The sequence below is a fragment of the Rhinolophus hipposideros genome (genome assembly GCF_964194185.1).
Source record: "Rhinolophus hipposideros genome assembly, chromosome: 5".
NCBI classification, from domain to species: Eukaryota; Metazoa; Chordata; class Mammalia; order Chiroptera; family Rhinolophidae; genus Rhinolophus; species Rhinolophus hipposideros.
The window spans coordinates 19794266-19810505 of record NC_138051.1 but is presented as its reverse complement, the minus strand read 5'-3'; the positions used below and the strand labels follow the sequence as shown (position 1 = coordinate 19810505).

At 43.6% G+C, this 16240-nt stretch overlaps 1 protein-coding gene across 19 annotated transcripts in view; it reads left to right on the top strand.

Annotated features, from left to right (window-relative positions):
• The window catches only part of NPAS3 (neuronal PAS domain protein 3), an 850867-nt gene extending 837639 nt beyond the window's left edge, over nucleotides 1-13228 (top strand). For 13 of the 19 annotated variants that reach the window (XM_081050527.1, XM_081050526.1, XM_081050525.1 and 10 more), the window contains 3 exons: nucleotides 4090-4237; nucleotides 7630-7754; nucleotides 8831-13228. In XM_081050527.1, coding sequence (XP_080906653.1) covers nucleotides 4090-4237; nucleotides 7630-7754; nucleotides 8831-10173 — 1616 coding nt within the window. In that variant the 3' untranslated portion in view covers nucleotides 10174-13228. The remainder of the gene's footprint in view (nucleotides 1-4089; nucleotides 4238-7629; nucleotides 7755-8830) is intronic. The other 6 variants (XM_081050528.1, XM_081050542.1, XM_081050541.1 and 3 more) reach the window with 1 other exon arrangement.
• The last annotated feature ends 3012 nt before the right edge of the window (nucleotides 13229-16240 follow it).

Below are 16240 nucleotides of genomic sequence, written 5' to 3'. Positions count from 1 at the left end.
GTTAGGGGTGGGTGATGTTTTGATGCTAATCACCAAAAATTATCAAATGAGCCGGGCTGGAACAGTTCAACCAGGAGGACCTCAGGTTCTTTGTCTCTAATATATTCTTTTCACAGTGGGCTCACCTCTGTCCTCTGAAGAGCACGGTTTGTAACTCAGAGGCACCTTTAGCTTGGAAGATAGAATGCTACTGATGACAGCTTCATGTCATCCTCAGAGCCATGGCAGCCAAAAGCAACTGGTTACACCTTAGACTTCAGAGTTCAAAGGAACACGTTTTGTGAGGTAGCAGAGGTAGTCACAGTACACCTGAGACGATTTGAGACTGTAAGTGAACCGGGGGGAAATGTACTCTTCCTCCCTACATATTCACGTTTGCACGACAAAGCCTACGAGAAAGCTATTTAAATGTTTTGGGGATCTAATTCCTGTAGCACAACTTAAAAAACACAATTCTAGACATGGTATGATGTAATCAGTGAGTGAATTCGGTGGGGGACACACAGGCTGTGCTACCAAAAATTTTGGAAAGCAAAAAGGAAAGTTCGAAATAAACCAAAAAGAAGATGCCAGGTTATGTGTTAGAAGTACTCTGACCACATCATGGCATAAGATTAAAAAGATGACCCCATGTATATGTCCTCTCTCTCTGCTTCCTCTCTATTGTTGGAGCACATTGTTACAAATTTACTCCTGGGTTCATTGGTTTAATGAGTATCTATCTCTTTTCAAGGGACAATTAATTTTTTTAAGGACTTCCACAAGTGATTTACATCATGCTAATTGTTGCTTTTCCGCACAAAAAGGGTTTTATGAAATAGACTGACACAAACATCCTCTCATTTCACTCAATCTTAAGCCAAATGTCAAAAATTAAAAACAACAGCCACTGGATTAAAAAAGAATCAAAAAAGTTTTTGTGTCAAGTTGTCTAAATTACTACAAACTGAAAATCTCTTTCAAACTGGCACCAAGGTGGCTTTTCTTCTTGAGCTGATTAGGACCACATGAGCTCAGGAAAAGCTGTCAGATCCTGCCTCTGGCACAGCTGGAATGATCCAACTGATTTGCTAGTATGATATATTAAAAAAAAAAAAGAAAGAAAGAAAGAAAAGAAAAAGAAAGAAACTTCATCCCAAAAATCATAAGTTTATATTCTGGAGCCCCAAGAGAAAAATTATGTTCATTTTAAAAGAAGCAAAATTCCCTCATGATCTCTTTTACGGGACCTCCTGCAAAACCACAGTAAGTGGGGCAATTTTTTGGTCATCATTTGAAGCCATTGTGGGAGTTCAGTGCCTTATCTCGAGTTGTGTAGATTCACACTGACACATGGGGGTCTCCTCGTTCAGAAAACGCTAATCCTCAGGAAACAGTCCTGATCTAAGACCACACTAGAATGTTTAACCTTTTAAGAATTCTGTCAGGCTGGCCCAGAGCAAATTAATTGAATTAGATCAAACTTTCCTTCAGCTGACCAATGACGGGCTCCCAGATCCATTTTGTGGCATTCACCACAGTAACTTAAAGCACTGAAGTAGCTCCTGACTCCCCAAAAACACCCCTTACGGGTTCCCTTCCTTGTCAGTCTTTTACACCACTTCCTCACATCAAAATGTACCTGGTCTGACTCTCTTTCATTAGGTTTCCTGTCTTCGCGAGATGGCCTTTGGCCTGGGTGATAAAGAAGGCTGTATTAATGTCTTCATGGGCCCTTCTCCATTTGTATTTATCTTCCCAGGAAACACAGATGCATTGAATCAGACCCTGAGTCACACTACCTCAACTCAAAAAGATGACACCATAATGTCTTTTAGCAAATAAGCCTTTCAGCCCCTTCATAGCACATACGTGGATCCCACCAGAAAGGCAGATGTTTGCTGGCTATGCACTTCAGAATTGAGATTTTTGTCTGTTTCTTTACTTAAGCAAGAGAACGTATAAGGAAGAGGGGATGATTTTTATGTTGCTTCTGCACATTCTAATTTGACTATCATTTCTTTCTCACTTTGATCCTTTCTATCTGGCCTACCATCTCAGTGTTTTCTTTATGTGCTTCGAAAAAGGGGCTTCTTAGTCTCTCTGCCTTTGTTAAATGACTAGAATCATTTGAAATTATTCCTTATTCCAGATACACAGCCAATAGAATTATACAGCAATCACTGACTGGGAGCTCTAAGTTTCCTCTGTGAAAATAGTGGGCAGAATTTCATAACCTATCGTTCCTCTATTAATAGTTAACCAGGTTGAGAGGATTTGAATAAAAGCACATCTTGCTTCATGCAACAATGATTTGACAGAAGAGCTGTATGGCAGAGTTAGTATTTTACTGCTTTCAGCTTCACCACTCAGTTTTGTACCCTGGGAAGCCATGCATGCAGAATGGCGGAACTTACAATTGCCTACAAAAGGAGAGTACAATGCTACCTGTGGAGCCCTGCCACCCAGTGAAGATGACAGTTCCGGGCCTTAAAAATACCCTAAACTGCTGAATAGTTTCAGAATAGAACTTGCCACAACTTGAAGCCCTCATCAATGCGAGGCTTTTTCAAGCAACTGTTCAGACATAATTATTCAATTTTACAACCATCATTTAGTGTATTATGAGAAAAAGGGAGGAACAGGAGAAAAAGCATCAAAGTTTCCATGTTTATGGATATAATATGTGGAGGTTTGAGTTTTGATCACTTTCGGAGGCAGGAAGAGTGACTCAGACATGACGGGAAGATCTTCAATAGCCTTAAACACAGCTCTTTTCCAAAGTGACTTCCCTTTACTCATCCAGTCCTCCCTCCCCCCCAAAAAAATCAAAATGTACTTCATGAAACTATTGTATATGAAGCACTTATTAGCCGTAATTAAATGGACAATATGAATTTACTACGTCTTTAGGACTCTGGCTTGTTCTGGTTTAGAGCAAGATGATTAATGCAAATACATATTACTTGAGATAACCATTTAGCAGCTAATTTAGCCAAATTTATTACAGCAGTTAGAGGTTTTTCATTTTAGCAGACGGAGACAAGGACATGCCAAAAGTGGGAGACGTGGACGAGTGCACACTGCCCTCTAGTGGTCAGCCAGTTGGCGCACTGCTGCCATCCGTATCCAAGTAGTAACAGCAGGTTTTGCACGTTTCCAGCATCGTTTTAAACCATCCCCATCCTTAGCACTTTATTTCAGGGGACGATTTACTGCACTTCCCCCTTTTACTAGCTCAGGAGTACCCAGATACAAATCAAATCAATTTCGACTTGGCAAGATTTTGGTTAAAGTATCATTTTTAACATCTGCATTTTAAAGCCCGCTTTCAGTGGGTATTTAATGGCACCGTTTCACATTACTGATTGTTTTTACTTGTTCCTTCATTTGGGGCCATATTTCAGAGTCTGTGTGGAGCTGTCACTCCGTTTGGCTCCAGCCAAGTCAATTCTGTGCCTCCCTTAGGCCAGTGTTTCCCTCTGATTTGGTTGGGGAATTTATTTTGTTCCAACATTCCGTAAAGTCTCACCAGAATTTTCCTTGACTGACCAATGTAAATTTAGTTCATACATGGACTATAAATTCTGTTACACAAGATCAAAAGGAACAGATGCATAAAGACGCTGGTTGATATTGCTCGCACTGAGGTGAACGATCAAAGACAGAGGGGTAAAGCATCTTCAGAACCATTCAAATATCCAGAATCTCAAAGAGGTCTACCTCGAAGCTATGAATAAATCACATACAAATTTGCCTTTGTTATCGTCTGACGTCAATCCCATTGACAGTATCCACACTGCATTAGGTGTTCTGTGAGCCAAAAAGATTTGTAGTCACTTTATTCTTTCTTTCACACCATGGCTGCCCAAAGTGGAACAAAGTGCAACACATGCTAGTAACCCTTGCTGGCTCAGGAGCTGCCACTCCACTGAATTGTTGATTTTATTTGTCCTACTAATGGCATTCTGCATTACACAGACAGAGGGGCACCCCAGCTTGATGCGGGACCTCCCCTTGGTAAGCTTGAGGTTTTGCGGAGATGACAGTCCTCTGGCCCCAGTGGTAATACACAGTGCCTTCTGTTTTGTTTGTTTTTTTTCCCCCCAGTGCTGAATAAGGGCCAGTGTGTGACAAAGTACTATCGCTGGATGCAGAAGAACGGAGGCTATATTTGGATACAGTCTAGTGCCACAATAGCTATTAATGCCAAGAACGCAAATGAGAAGAACATCATCTGGGTGAATTATCTTCTTAGGTATATTTTCTAATTCTTTTTCATTTCTGTCTCAGTTATAAAGTATGCAGCCCAATGGTTAATAACTGACATGTTATGTGATCTTCTGACAATATCTGGTGTGGAATTATGTGGAAATTCTGCTTGTCTTTCCACATGATTCAAAGAAATGTGAAAAGATCAAAGTTATGTTGCAAGGGACTGCACAACATTTTCAATAATTCTTGGTCAACGTTCGGGCAGCTCTGTAGAAGTGGCTTTGGTTTCCCCACAAATGCCCAGGCCTTTAAAAGAATAGAGACGTTTGCCTAAAGCTGAAGCCTTCAAAAGCACCTCCTTCTCCCCACACATGCACATACACACTCCAATACTTGTGAAAATTAACCAAAAGGGGATGAAAAAGAAGTGGCAGAGTCCATTGTAGTCCTCCTGTATTCGACCCATTGAAGCCTTCAGTATACCACGTAGGGTTTGGTAAGCGAAGTGAGCTGCTTTGCTAGAATCAAGACAATATCAGTAGAAAAGGCAATTGTCTTTTGCCTGCTGTGTGATCTCAGGCAAGTTTTGCAGCTGTTTTAATGTGTCCTCAAATTTACATCCAAAAATGTGGCCGAGCTCAACGGCTTCCTAAATTCTACTGTGCAACACCAATTTCTCAATCCTTCCCTCACTTTATGCCTTTGGATTCAAACTAGCAAAAAAGTAACCAAGACTAACAGCCTGGGTGGTCTGCATTTGGGGGCAAGCTTTCCGGGAGGTTCTCCACCAATCCCGTCATGAAGCTATCCAAATGTTCGGCCTGGCTGCCTCCCACCACTGTCATTCCACTCTTTGGCTTCTCTTGGCCTAAAGCCACCAAGCAAAGTGTTAGTAGGAAAACTTCCAATAGGTCTTATGAATGGAAGTTGTTGCCCTTTGGCTGATAATCTAGACAGGGAGTACTTGAATCCCATTTTTCTTTGAGACAGCCAAATGGAGCTGAGATGCTGACAATCATGGCTCATCAGCACACTGACCCTTCAGAGTGTGTTCACGCACGTTCGTGATGCCTTGAAGGCATGAATGTGCTCGCTACCAATAGCATATCAATCAGACACTAATGATTATTGCTCTAGAGAGGGCTTTAATGTGCACCACTTTAAAGAGTCTTCATTTATCTACTTTCTTTTCCCTTTTTTGACCTCTTCTACTCTACATTAATTCTCTCTAAAGGTATGTGTATTTATGTGGATTTCTCCAAGGCCTGATTTTCATGCAATCGTGTATTTGTGGTATGTTCAAGATGGGTTCTGATATCAAAGAGTCCTTTTCCATAGAGGTTATGGAACAGTGGCAGTATGTCATGCAGAAGGTGATAAACACTTACGTGACAAAGAGAAGATAGAATAAGGTACTCTGGCATCTTTTGCTAGGCAAAAAAGGAGTTGTGCCAAGGAGACCCATTATTATTAAGAATTAGTATTGGTAACAGAGACGCCATAGATGAGACGATGTCTGTTTCCCATTCTGATGTAGCCTGGGGTACTAACGCAATGTATGTGATTGTTACTCCCATTCAGGGAGATTTCTTCCTATCTGGATCTTTTCTTAGTGCTCATCAGTCTCATGACTTCCTATTCTGCCCCCAAGTGGAGGGAGTAAGAAGGGTAAGGAGAAGTCAACTCATGCAACTTTGAATGGACACTATTGTATTGGTCTAGCTTAGGACCCCATGGTACAAGCTCATGAGCGTTTGGTGATTCTAGTCCATATAATTCCATATGGAGAGGAAGGAATTAGTTGTGGTACCAGAGACCAGTCTTCAGGCTCAAGAGCCTCAATCTCAGACATGCTAGACCTGTTTCAGCTGAGCTGAAGTCTTACCCTGAGTTCAATAATAAAAGACTAAGCTGGATGACAAGTGACTTGTGAACCCCCATGGCATCTGGACCAAAGGAGGCTAATATAGATGGACTTTAACAGAGGAAACTCCACCACGTCTACCACTCATCGGTATCATTTCTATACGCTAGAGATCTAGTAAGAAAAGGACTTGGCCTTGGCAAAACAGTAATTATTGAAGTTTGTTTTTCTTTTCCACATTCTTGTCTTTTGTTCTTCCCTGAGCAATATTTTCATGCTCCCTCTTCCTACCCAAAATCCCTCACTTCTGGGCTCCATCCAGGCTTGTGCTTCCCTGTTAAGAAATTATTGCTCCTCAGTCTTCTTCCCCTTCCCTCACAATGCTTGGTAGAATTACAGACTCTTGGAGTATTCAGAGACTGCATTAGTGATAAAGCTACCTTCCCACCATTAGTCTCATCTGATTATCTAGAGAAAGCTCTGCTGCTGAAGCTCATTCACACTAAGGAGTAAATGCCTGATCATCCATTTTAGTGAATTAACCCTCCCAGGGACATTTGCAGTTTTAGAGTAGTTACTGAAACAGTGACTCTTTAATAGAGGAATTTCACTAGAGATTAGCAAATGAGTCAGTAATCATCTAGTGTAACCATCATGGAAGGATAGAAGAAGCATTTTCTATTTTGAGGCAAGAGGCTTTCCTTGTGCCTTCAAATGATAGTAACCTATATTGCTCATACATTGGGCTGGCCTTGGAGTGGCATTTCTAGAACACAGCTCACTAAACTTGACCAAACACTCTCTTCCAGAAAAGGCTTGACTCTGAATTAAAAATAGAACAAAAATTAAGCATGTTTGTGTGAATGGGGTTAGATCCATTCTGTTAGGGCCTCTTTCACACTGGGACTCTCCCCACTGCAATCAGATTCCCAGCTAACAAGCCACAGGTGTACACCACATGAGCAGATAAAAATGTGATTGTAATGGGTGTGTTGACAGTTCAGTAGCCATACTCCATGCATCCCAAGGTGCACCTGGGCCTCTGGCAGATCTAATGCACTAAGCGCTCTGCCCCCACCCCCCACAGCTTTGGAGCCATCTGAACAACTAAGAAACTCCATCAAGGAGCCAAGAGAAGGGTACCGAGGCCATGGACTCATTAGGAGCCCAAGAGAAGACAGGGCATGCCAGGAGGTGTGGGAGTGGATTGTTGAGAGTACTTCTCATCCTCCCTCCCCGCCCCAGGTGTTACACAGGAGGGAGGGAGGGAATTTCAGGCAGCACAGTTCCTTGGCCCCCAGAGGTACCTGATTATGTAAAAGCCTTTTTTATTGGCTTTCCTGTAGCATTTGAATGTTCAATCACTGGAGCAGTGGGCACCTGTACCTGGCACACAAAACCCAAGCTTCTGTAAAAGTCCTGTGATGAACTGAGCAATGATTTCATGTTTAGTTCTTTTAAACTCTCTAAACTCCAAACGTGTGGGGCACGGAAGTGGGAAGAAGATGGTCAAAAGCAAACGGTACAGAATGGATGTCTGCACTCCTGATCAATGCCTCTCTCCTCCACAGTAATCCAGAGTACAAGGACACACCAATGGATATCGCACAGCTCCCCCATCTGCCGGAGAAAACTTCAGAATCCTCGGAGACATCTGACTCTGAATCAGACTCTAAAGACACCTCAGGTATTACAGGTATTGCTACTTCTCCATGTTCTGCAGTTATGGCTTGCCTTTCCAAACACAAGGGGTGGGCCATGGCCAAAGGGCCAGCATCAGAACACAGAAACTGGTCAGATTTTGTGGAGAGACATATGTCACATCGAGCTATTAGTGAGTCTCTCTCTCTCTACACACACGTATATATACTTATATACCACCATATACATATGGACACACATATGTGCATATATATACATACAACACACATGCATGTAATGGTGGTGTATAAATATGTATGTGCAGGTATATATATATAAGTATATACATATACATATGTATGTTGTGATATTTATACCCATATAAATATAAGTATATTGTAGTGTATAAACATATGTATGTACACAAACATACAGAGAGGTTGATTCATTTAGCAACCGTTTACTATCAGCCCTGCTGTAATCCCACAGCTGGCTCTGGCCTCTTCACCGCAAGCAGAGAGCAGGACTGTCTGTCCTGATGCTCCAAGGCAGACCGGGGCTTCGGGCCCCAAATATTCACACCCTCACCACGCTGGACTCCAGCCTCTAAAGTGGATACTTAATGCCATTGGTAAATGACTCAGGGTGCTGGACCGTTACTCATTTTTTTTGAATCTCTGCAGAACAAATCCATGCTTTCCCATTTCTAATTATTTTGAGTAGCCTTTGAGTAGTTCTTTGGAGCACAGGAAAGTTAATATAAAAATTTACTTTTCCTCCAATCCCCAACCCCCTTCACAGACACCCACAGAGCCAGGGAGCACAGAGCTCACAGAATTTTACAGCTGCAAAAAAAATCCTGCGCCTCTCCTAACCCGACCTCTTCTGCTACGCATGCAAAGGCCAAATTAGTTACATGATTTGTAATCTAGGTGCTGGAGAGATAGAAAGCCCAGGCTTTAAATACCCAAGGTGATGACAGGGGGGAAGCTCAGGATGGGGTAAGACACCCCCTCCCCACAGAACCCCCTCCCAGCCAGTGAGAGGTGGGTCCTGCCCTGCTAATGTGGTGTCCCTTTTGCCTCCTCTCTCCGCCCCTACCCCGCCACCCCGGCCGCTGGCCCCGAGTAGAGGACAACGACAACTCCAAGTCCGACGAGAAGGGGAACCAGTCCGAGAACAGCGAAGACCCGGAACCCGACCGCAAGAAGTCGGGCAACACGTGCGACAACGACAGGCACTGCAACGAGGACGGCCACAGCTCCAGCAACCCCGACAGCCGCGACAGCGAGGACAGCTTCGAGCACTCGGACTTTGAGAACCCCAAGGCGGGCGAGGGCCGCTTCGGGGCGCTGGGCCCGAGGCAGATCAAGGTGGAGCGCTACGTGGAGAGCGAGTCGGACCTGCGGCTGCAGAACTGCGAGTCGCTCACGTCCGACAGCGCCAAGGACTCGGACAGCGCGGGCGAGGCGGGCGCGCAGGCGTCCAGCAAGCACCAGAAGCGCAAGAAGAGGCGGAAACGGCAGAAGGGCGGCCGCGCCAGCCGCCGGCGCCTGTCCAGCGCGTCGAGCCCCGGCGGCCTGGACGCGGGCCTGGTGGAGCCCCCGCGGCTGCTGGCCTCCCCCAACAGTGCCTCGGTGCTCAAGATCAAGACGGAGATCTCGGAACCCATCAACTTCGACAACGACAGCAGCATCTGGAACTACCCGCCCAACCGGGAGATTTCCAGGAACGAGTCCCCCTACAGCATGACCAAGCCCCCCGCCTCCGAGCACTTCCCGTCCCCGCAGGGCAGCGGGGGCAGCGGGGGGCTGCACGTGGCCATCCCGGACTCCGTGCTCACCCCGCCCGGCGCCGACGGCGCCGCCGCCCGCAAGACTCAGTTCAGCGCCTCCTCCGCCAGCGCGTCCTTGGCGCCGGTGGCCTCCGACCCTCTGTCACCCCCGCTCTCGGCGTCCCCACGGGACAAGCACCCCGGGGGCGGCAGCAGCGGTGGGGGTGGCCCCAGCACATCCAACTCACTGCTGTACACTGGGGACCTGGAGACGCTGCAGAGGTTGCAGGCGGGCAACGTCGTGCTGCCGCTGGTGCACAGGGTGACCGGGACCCTGGCGGCCACCAGCACGGCCGCGCAGAGGGTCTACACCACGGGCACCATCCGCTACGCGCCCGCCGAGGTGACCCTGGCCATGCAGGGCAACCTGCTGCCCAACGCGCACGCTGTTAACTTCGTGGACGTTAACAGCCCCGGCTTCGGCCTCGACCCCAAGACGCCCATGGAGATGCTCTACCACCACGTGCACCGGCTCAACATGTCGGGACCGTTCGGCGGCGCCGTGAGCGCCGCCAGCCTGACGCAGATGCCCGCCGGCAACGTGTTCACCACGGCCGAGGGACTCTTCTCCACGCTGCCCTTCCCCGTCTACAGCAACGGCATCCACGCGGCACAGACTCTGGAGCGCAAGGAGGACTGAGGCGCGCGCGGCGCGCGCGGGGGCCGCTCGGAGGCATCGTGGGCGGTTGCGTTTAGACCTTTAATTCTAGCACTTTGAATTCGAGCAGGTCAGCGTCTTCTCTCAACAGGACCGTCCCTGTCCCATCCCCTCTTTCGTTAACGTGACTTATTCTTTCCTGTAAAGATATGTTTATTTTTGGCCTTCAGAGGGCCAGATGGCCAGTTGCCTGCCATTTTGTCTTCTTCTAAGATGTGTATGGGGTTGTTTTGCTTTGCGTTGCATCTTTATTAAGATGTCTTTAATGTGTGTATGCCTCTGCCATAGAATACTCAGTCTTGTGGTCAAGAGATTTCTCCAGTGACAACCATTGGGTTTTCTTCATAAGGATCTTGATGTGATCAAGATTGAAAAAGACAAGCATCAACAATGTGCCCTGTTTGACTAAGTCAAATGAAATGGGGTGGTTTTCGTGTTTTTGTTCCTAATTCCTTTAAAAATAGGGGGATAGTATTTTAGAATTTTATGCAGAATTTAATTCTCTTTTTATGGTTAAGATTTTAAGATTTTCTTACTTGCACATAAAAATAATTTGGGTTCTTAAACTTAATTTCTGGCCTGTGACTAGAATGTTAAAAAAAAAAAAAACAACAACAGTTGGACTAAATGTTAATTACTGAAACATTAACTTAATTTCTAAAACCATGGTGCTATCATTTATTAATCCGTAATGTCTTCATACAAAATGCAGCTCCTGGGCTGGTTTTGGAAAAAAAAAATGTGTTCTGTCCTGGTCTGGAGTCCGTTGCTGCAGTCTCCTTGGTTAGTTAAGACAAAGCCCTCATTAACATTTGCTGCAGGACTTAAAATTTTTTACCTCCCAACTAACAAACATAGCCTCACATTAAATTTAATGGGTCAGTAAAGCCTTTTTTAAAGGGGCTTTTGGAAAACTCAATCAAACTGATTCAAGGAGCAGTTTAGGTACATACTGCCTTTTGTTGAGCTTTTTCTTTTTTTTTTTTTCCCCTCAGTCTAACTGAGGCTAATTTTTGCAACTTCAATAACACTTCGGAGTAAAAGAAGGAAAAATATTGAACATGTTTTTGAAGTTTTTCATTGCTTGCTAAAAAAAAGGAAGGTTGTATTTTGGGGGACTGATTTGATTTGATGGCAATTTTTTTCCTTTTGCTTCTCTTATTTCTAGGTTGGAACCAATACGGTTTAAAACTAAAGAATGGGTTAATAAGCTTCAAACAGATAACTGCAACTGAAAACTGCACATTAAGGACAAAAAAAAAAAAAAAGAAGAAAAAGAAAAAAATATCTTATTTTGTCTTTGTTGCCAGAAATCAGTGTAGTGTCAAACACTCCAAATGACTGTCAAGTATAAATTCTTCTTCCACTCCATTTTTGGCAGCTGTTTGTTAAGGCATCTAATAACAGATGTGAGAACTGTAATGTGTGCAGTGTGTACGTGTCCTTGGCTGTCGTCCATTGCAGTTTCAATGTGTGTTTCTATATGCAGTATATACTAAGCTAATGTAGTTGTTTTGTCCTTTGTCTTCTCTGTGCTCTATCTCTAGTCTGGAGTGGTCCAGTCCCATTCCTGCAGTCTTAGTGAATCAGTGATTCTTGGGGGTTAGTGATTTTTTGTGTGGTGGCCTTCCTCTGTAATGTCACCCCTATGCTGCTTCTGTCTGTGAACCTTCCGTTTCACTTTTTAAAATTCCTGCTGTTGCTTTGCTGGTGTATAGTCTCCCGATCTCTCCTTTCTTTCCCTCCCTTTCTCCTCTCCCCTTTTCCTTCCTCACCTTTCCTTCCCTCGTCTTTCAAATCTTTTTCATTCTCAGAGATAAAAAAAGACTCTTAACTAGCTCAAGGTTAATGGAGCCATTTTTCCCACATGGAATTCTGGGTATGACTCTTTCTTCTGGAGTGCAATATAAAGCACTGAAGAATAATGCTCAGATATATTAAATAAATTGATGCCATATAGCCTCAGTTGTTAACATTCCCAGAGTCCCTTGTGCTCTACCTATAAGCAGTGGGTGCTTTTCTTTGGTTTCCTTCCAGGTTGGCTGATGGAGCAATATATAAAGCAATTAATTACCAGTGAGACAGAAAACTATTTCAAAGGTCAACCAACATTTTTTAAAAACAAAAGGGGAGGGTGTGATGGAATATACAGTTGTCATATATATTTGTTTATGCGTGCAATGCTACCATGGTAACTCCACTGTCTTTTGAGTATCACTGTGTTGAATGGATTCCTCTAGGACCTTGAATTCCACGAGTTGGGACAAACCACCGTGGAATAATGACAAAATGAAGTTAAATGCCACAAATTTTAATAGTGAGCTTTCTTGAAGGATTTAAGTAGGTTTAGAAGGTGAAGAAGGCCAATTGCAAAATCTAAAGATTAATTTTGGAAGCTCTACTCTAGCTATTGAACAATCAAAGGAATGCACCTATCAGCTACAAAGAACAGCTAGACAGCTGTTTTTTTTTTTCTTTTATAAATGTTTCTGTGTTGTGTCAAAATGATTTCTGGTGATTTAAACTAACAGATAATCACAGCTGCTGTCTAAATCCATAGTGTTAAAATTACAAAATGAAAAAAAAAAAACACTTCATTACCTGTGAAGACTGTGTCTGTGTTTTTAACTATTTCTTGTACAAATATATGAAAACTTTTATGAGGAGACTGGTGCCAAGTAGCTGAATAATGGGGAAAGGGATATTCTGTTCGTAAAAATCTTAGCAGTGTTACCAACTCTACAGCATATATATATAAAAAAAAAATTAAAACGTTACAAAGCGACAGCTATGGTACATTTGTTTTGTGTGAAGCTAACCGGACCTAACTTCCTGAGTGCCTGGCTTATTTTGAAACATTTTTTTTCATTGACCATTGATAATGCTGCAAATCAGAAATGTACATACTTCATTTACAACAGGGTTCTTTTTATACTTTTGTAGATTCTCATACATGTCACATACATGGTTGTCTTTATGTAACTTAATTTTTTCATCCGCAGGTGCCATTTTCATAATAAACTTCTCTTGGATTTGTTACTATCTGGCATCATTTCTTTTACATATAACCATCCTAACTAATGAATGCTGGTAGTATTTGTTTAAGCAGGTACCTTGGTCACTATTTTTGATTTGAAAAAAAAAAAAGCAAAAAAAGAAAAAGAGGCCTCCATGTTTTTGCTAGTTTTGGAAAAAAAATGCATAGCTTGTATACTGATAAGGTTGACAAGGCACAGATTAAGATGCTAATCCAAATACTACACCAAACTTGCAACCATTCTAAATTTTCAGCTTCCCCAACTCATTGTCATACTGAGCATTATTATGCACATTATCAAAGCTGAACAATGGACCTGCAGCATCAACCAGTATGGGAAGTGTGCATTTTTTCTTGATTAATGCACAGTACGTGATGACAGTTTTCATACATTAATCATTTAAAATGCACTCGATATTTTCATTTATTGCCAGCTATAATGTATAACCAACTGTTCCATTGCTTGTATCTTCTCTTTATACTAAATATGTATTTTCTTTCTGCAGACAAGCTGAGTAACTCGTGATTGTGCTGTGTTATTGATTAGGTCAGCATGCAGCCTGTCACGTTTTAAGGCAGGTCGGCTGGCTAACTCCAAAAAAATAGAGAAAACTTCAGTGCTATCTCAAAGTTAAGGCTACAGATGGGTCACCTATTAAGCCTGCTGTCCAGAAAATGAAGACGTATGAATGAGTTGAGCTGAAAGAAAAGGCAAACACTTTCATCCAAAAGCTACCAACTATAGTAATATTATTTCCTAGTTTAAGTCTTAAGTGATACTTGCCAATTTGAGGGTACTTTTTATTAATGGAGGGTTGCTTCAGACTGGTGGATGTGGAAATGTGTTTATGATTGTAGGGCCCCAGATTTCTCTACAATGCCCTTTACGTGTCCTTGACATAGGCTGTTAAAAATTAGAAACAGGGAGAGGGTGATTGAGAACACAGAATTGGATTCGCCCAACTACTTTTCCAAAATTTACTTTTCCTTTGTGCTCTTCAGAGTCAGAAGAATATAGTATATCAAGATTTAGAAGTAACGGAGAAAAACGGATGAAGCGAAAAATTCAGTCCTGAAGAGATGAGTGAGTGTTGAAGCCGGGTTACCCAAGGATGTCTGTAGGCATTGATGGAGCTGGCTCTCAGTGGGGGCTTCCAGAATTTGGCGATGGGGTAGTTCTCTACCAAAGCAGAGAGGCAATCGTATGAGTGTGGGGTTAGGACTGACTCCCTCCTGGCTAGATGATAATGTTGGTCAGCCATAACACTTTACTTCAACCCTGTGATCTGGAGATGGTGGCAATGGAGATGGAGGAGGGATAGCCAGACATAGTGGTGGGTGAATAGAAATCCTCACAGTATTTGGAGCTTCTGTAGTAGAGGTGGTAGAAATCTTAGATTCTTCCCCAAGGTCAAGCCTCCCTTAGCATCAACAAGTTCCCTGTCCTTTATCTGTTCCCGTCAATGCTAAAATACGTATAATGAAATTAAGAACATCTCTCAGGCAGTAAAAGAGAAGGTGCGCTCTGGGCTCAGACCCACTGACAATTGGGAAGCCCTGGCCATTTCTGCAGCCTGACGCTGGCAGCCAGGCCAGGGCCCTGAGCTCCCCAGAGGCTCAGGACCTCTCCCTTGCCAGCCAGCCAATTTGTCAAGGCTCCAATTTGTAGTTGATGGACAGAACAGGCATCACTGGCCAGCTCTCTTCTTGCTCCCAGCCAATACCTATGCTTGTGTATTTGACAATGAGGAACAAGAAAAAAAAACACAACTTTAAATAAAGAAGTAGGCAGGACAAGAGGGAAGACATGCATTCAGATGGGCATAAAGAAACTGGTTTTGGTCCTTGTAGACTGATTTGTATCCACCTTTGCCTACTCCTAGACATAGCCTGTTTATGTTGCACATGTTTAAAACAATTTGAAATCAACTTGGTCTATGCACTGCAATGAAGGTAAGAGATAATGTACACTATCAAGCCCAGAAGATAGTCTATTCAAGCCAAGATTATTCTCCAGATCCAAAAAGGGAAAAGATCTAAGGACTTGGGAGAGAAGGAAGAATACCTTTGCCAAATACTTCATATCATGTAATGAAAAAAGACAAACGCTGTTCTTGAGCATGATTCTCAAAGAAGGATGAAAACCACACGCTTAAACAATTCTGGGATGCTAAGGTAAGTGAACATCCTTAGCTGCTCCTGCTTTCCTGTATCTCCTAGGAAACCATTCTAAAGAAGGGGGGGTTGATTTGGTAAACTCCCCACAGGCACAAATCATGGCTTGTTCGTCTTCATGTCCTCCCATCATGCCTAGCTCGATGATTTACAAATAGTCCTGGCTCAGTAAAGACCCGCTGAATACTGATAGATGAGGACATGTGAAAAAATAAAAATGAAACATGACCTGTCAAGACACAGAGATTCCACTAGAAATGCCCATGTGGTTTGGCAGGGTAGCTTGAGTTTCCCTCAAGAAAGGGAAGGTAACATGGATAAAGCTTCCAAGTTCATTCATTCCTGCCTTTTTGTAGTCCATATGGCTAGCACAGATTTGGTCATCGATAAATGTTGGTTGGAGGTTTTGTGTGTGTGTGCCACAATGCTATCTATTCTGCATACAGCAATAAGTTAAGTAAAACAAATAGAGAAAGGAGGAGGAGGAAAGAGCCCAAGCAGTAGTAACTGACTTAATAAACTCTGACATCTTATCCCATGGGCAGTTAAGCAAATGGATCTTAGATTCATAAGAAGGTACCATTTAATAGTGTATCCTCCTGCCCCTCCCCCCCAGTGGCTGGAGTGCCATACTCCCAACGCCGAGGTCGCCAGTTCGATTCCCACATGGGTCAGTGAGCTGTGCCCTCTACAGCTAAGATTGTGAACGACAACTCTCCCTGGAGCTGGGCTGCTGTGAGCAGCCGGAGGTGAGCGTAGGCTGCTGTGTGTTGTGGCGGCTGCCTTGTGCTGCCGTGGGCTACCGTATGCTGCCATGAGTGGCCGGTGGCCATCGTG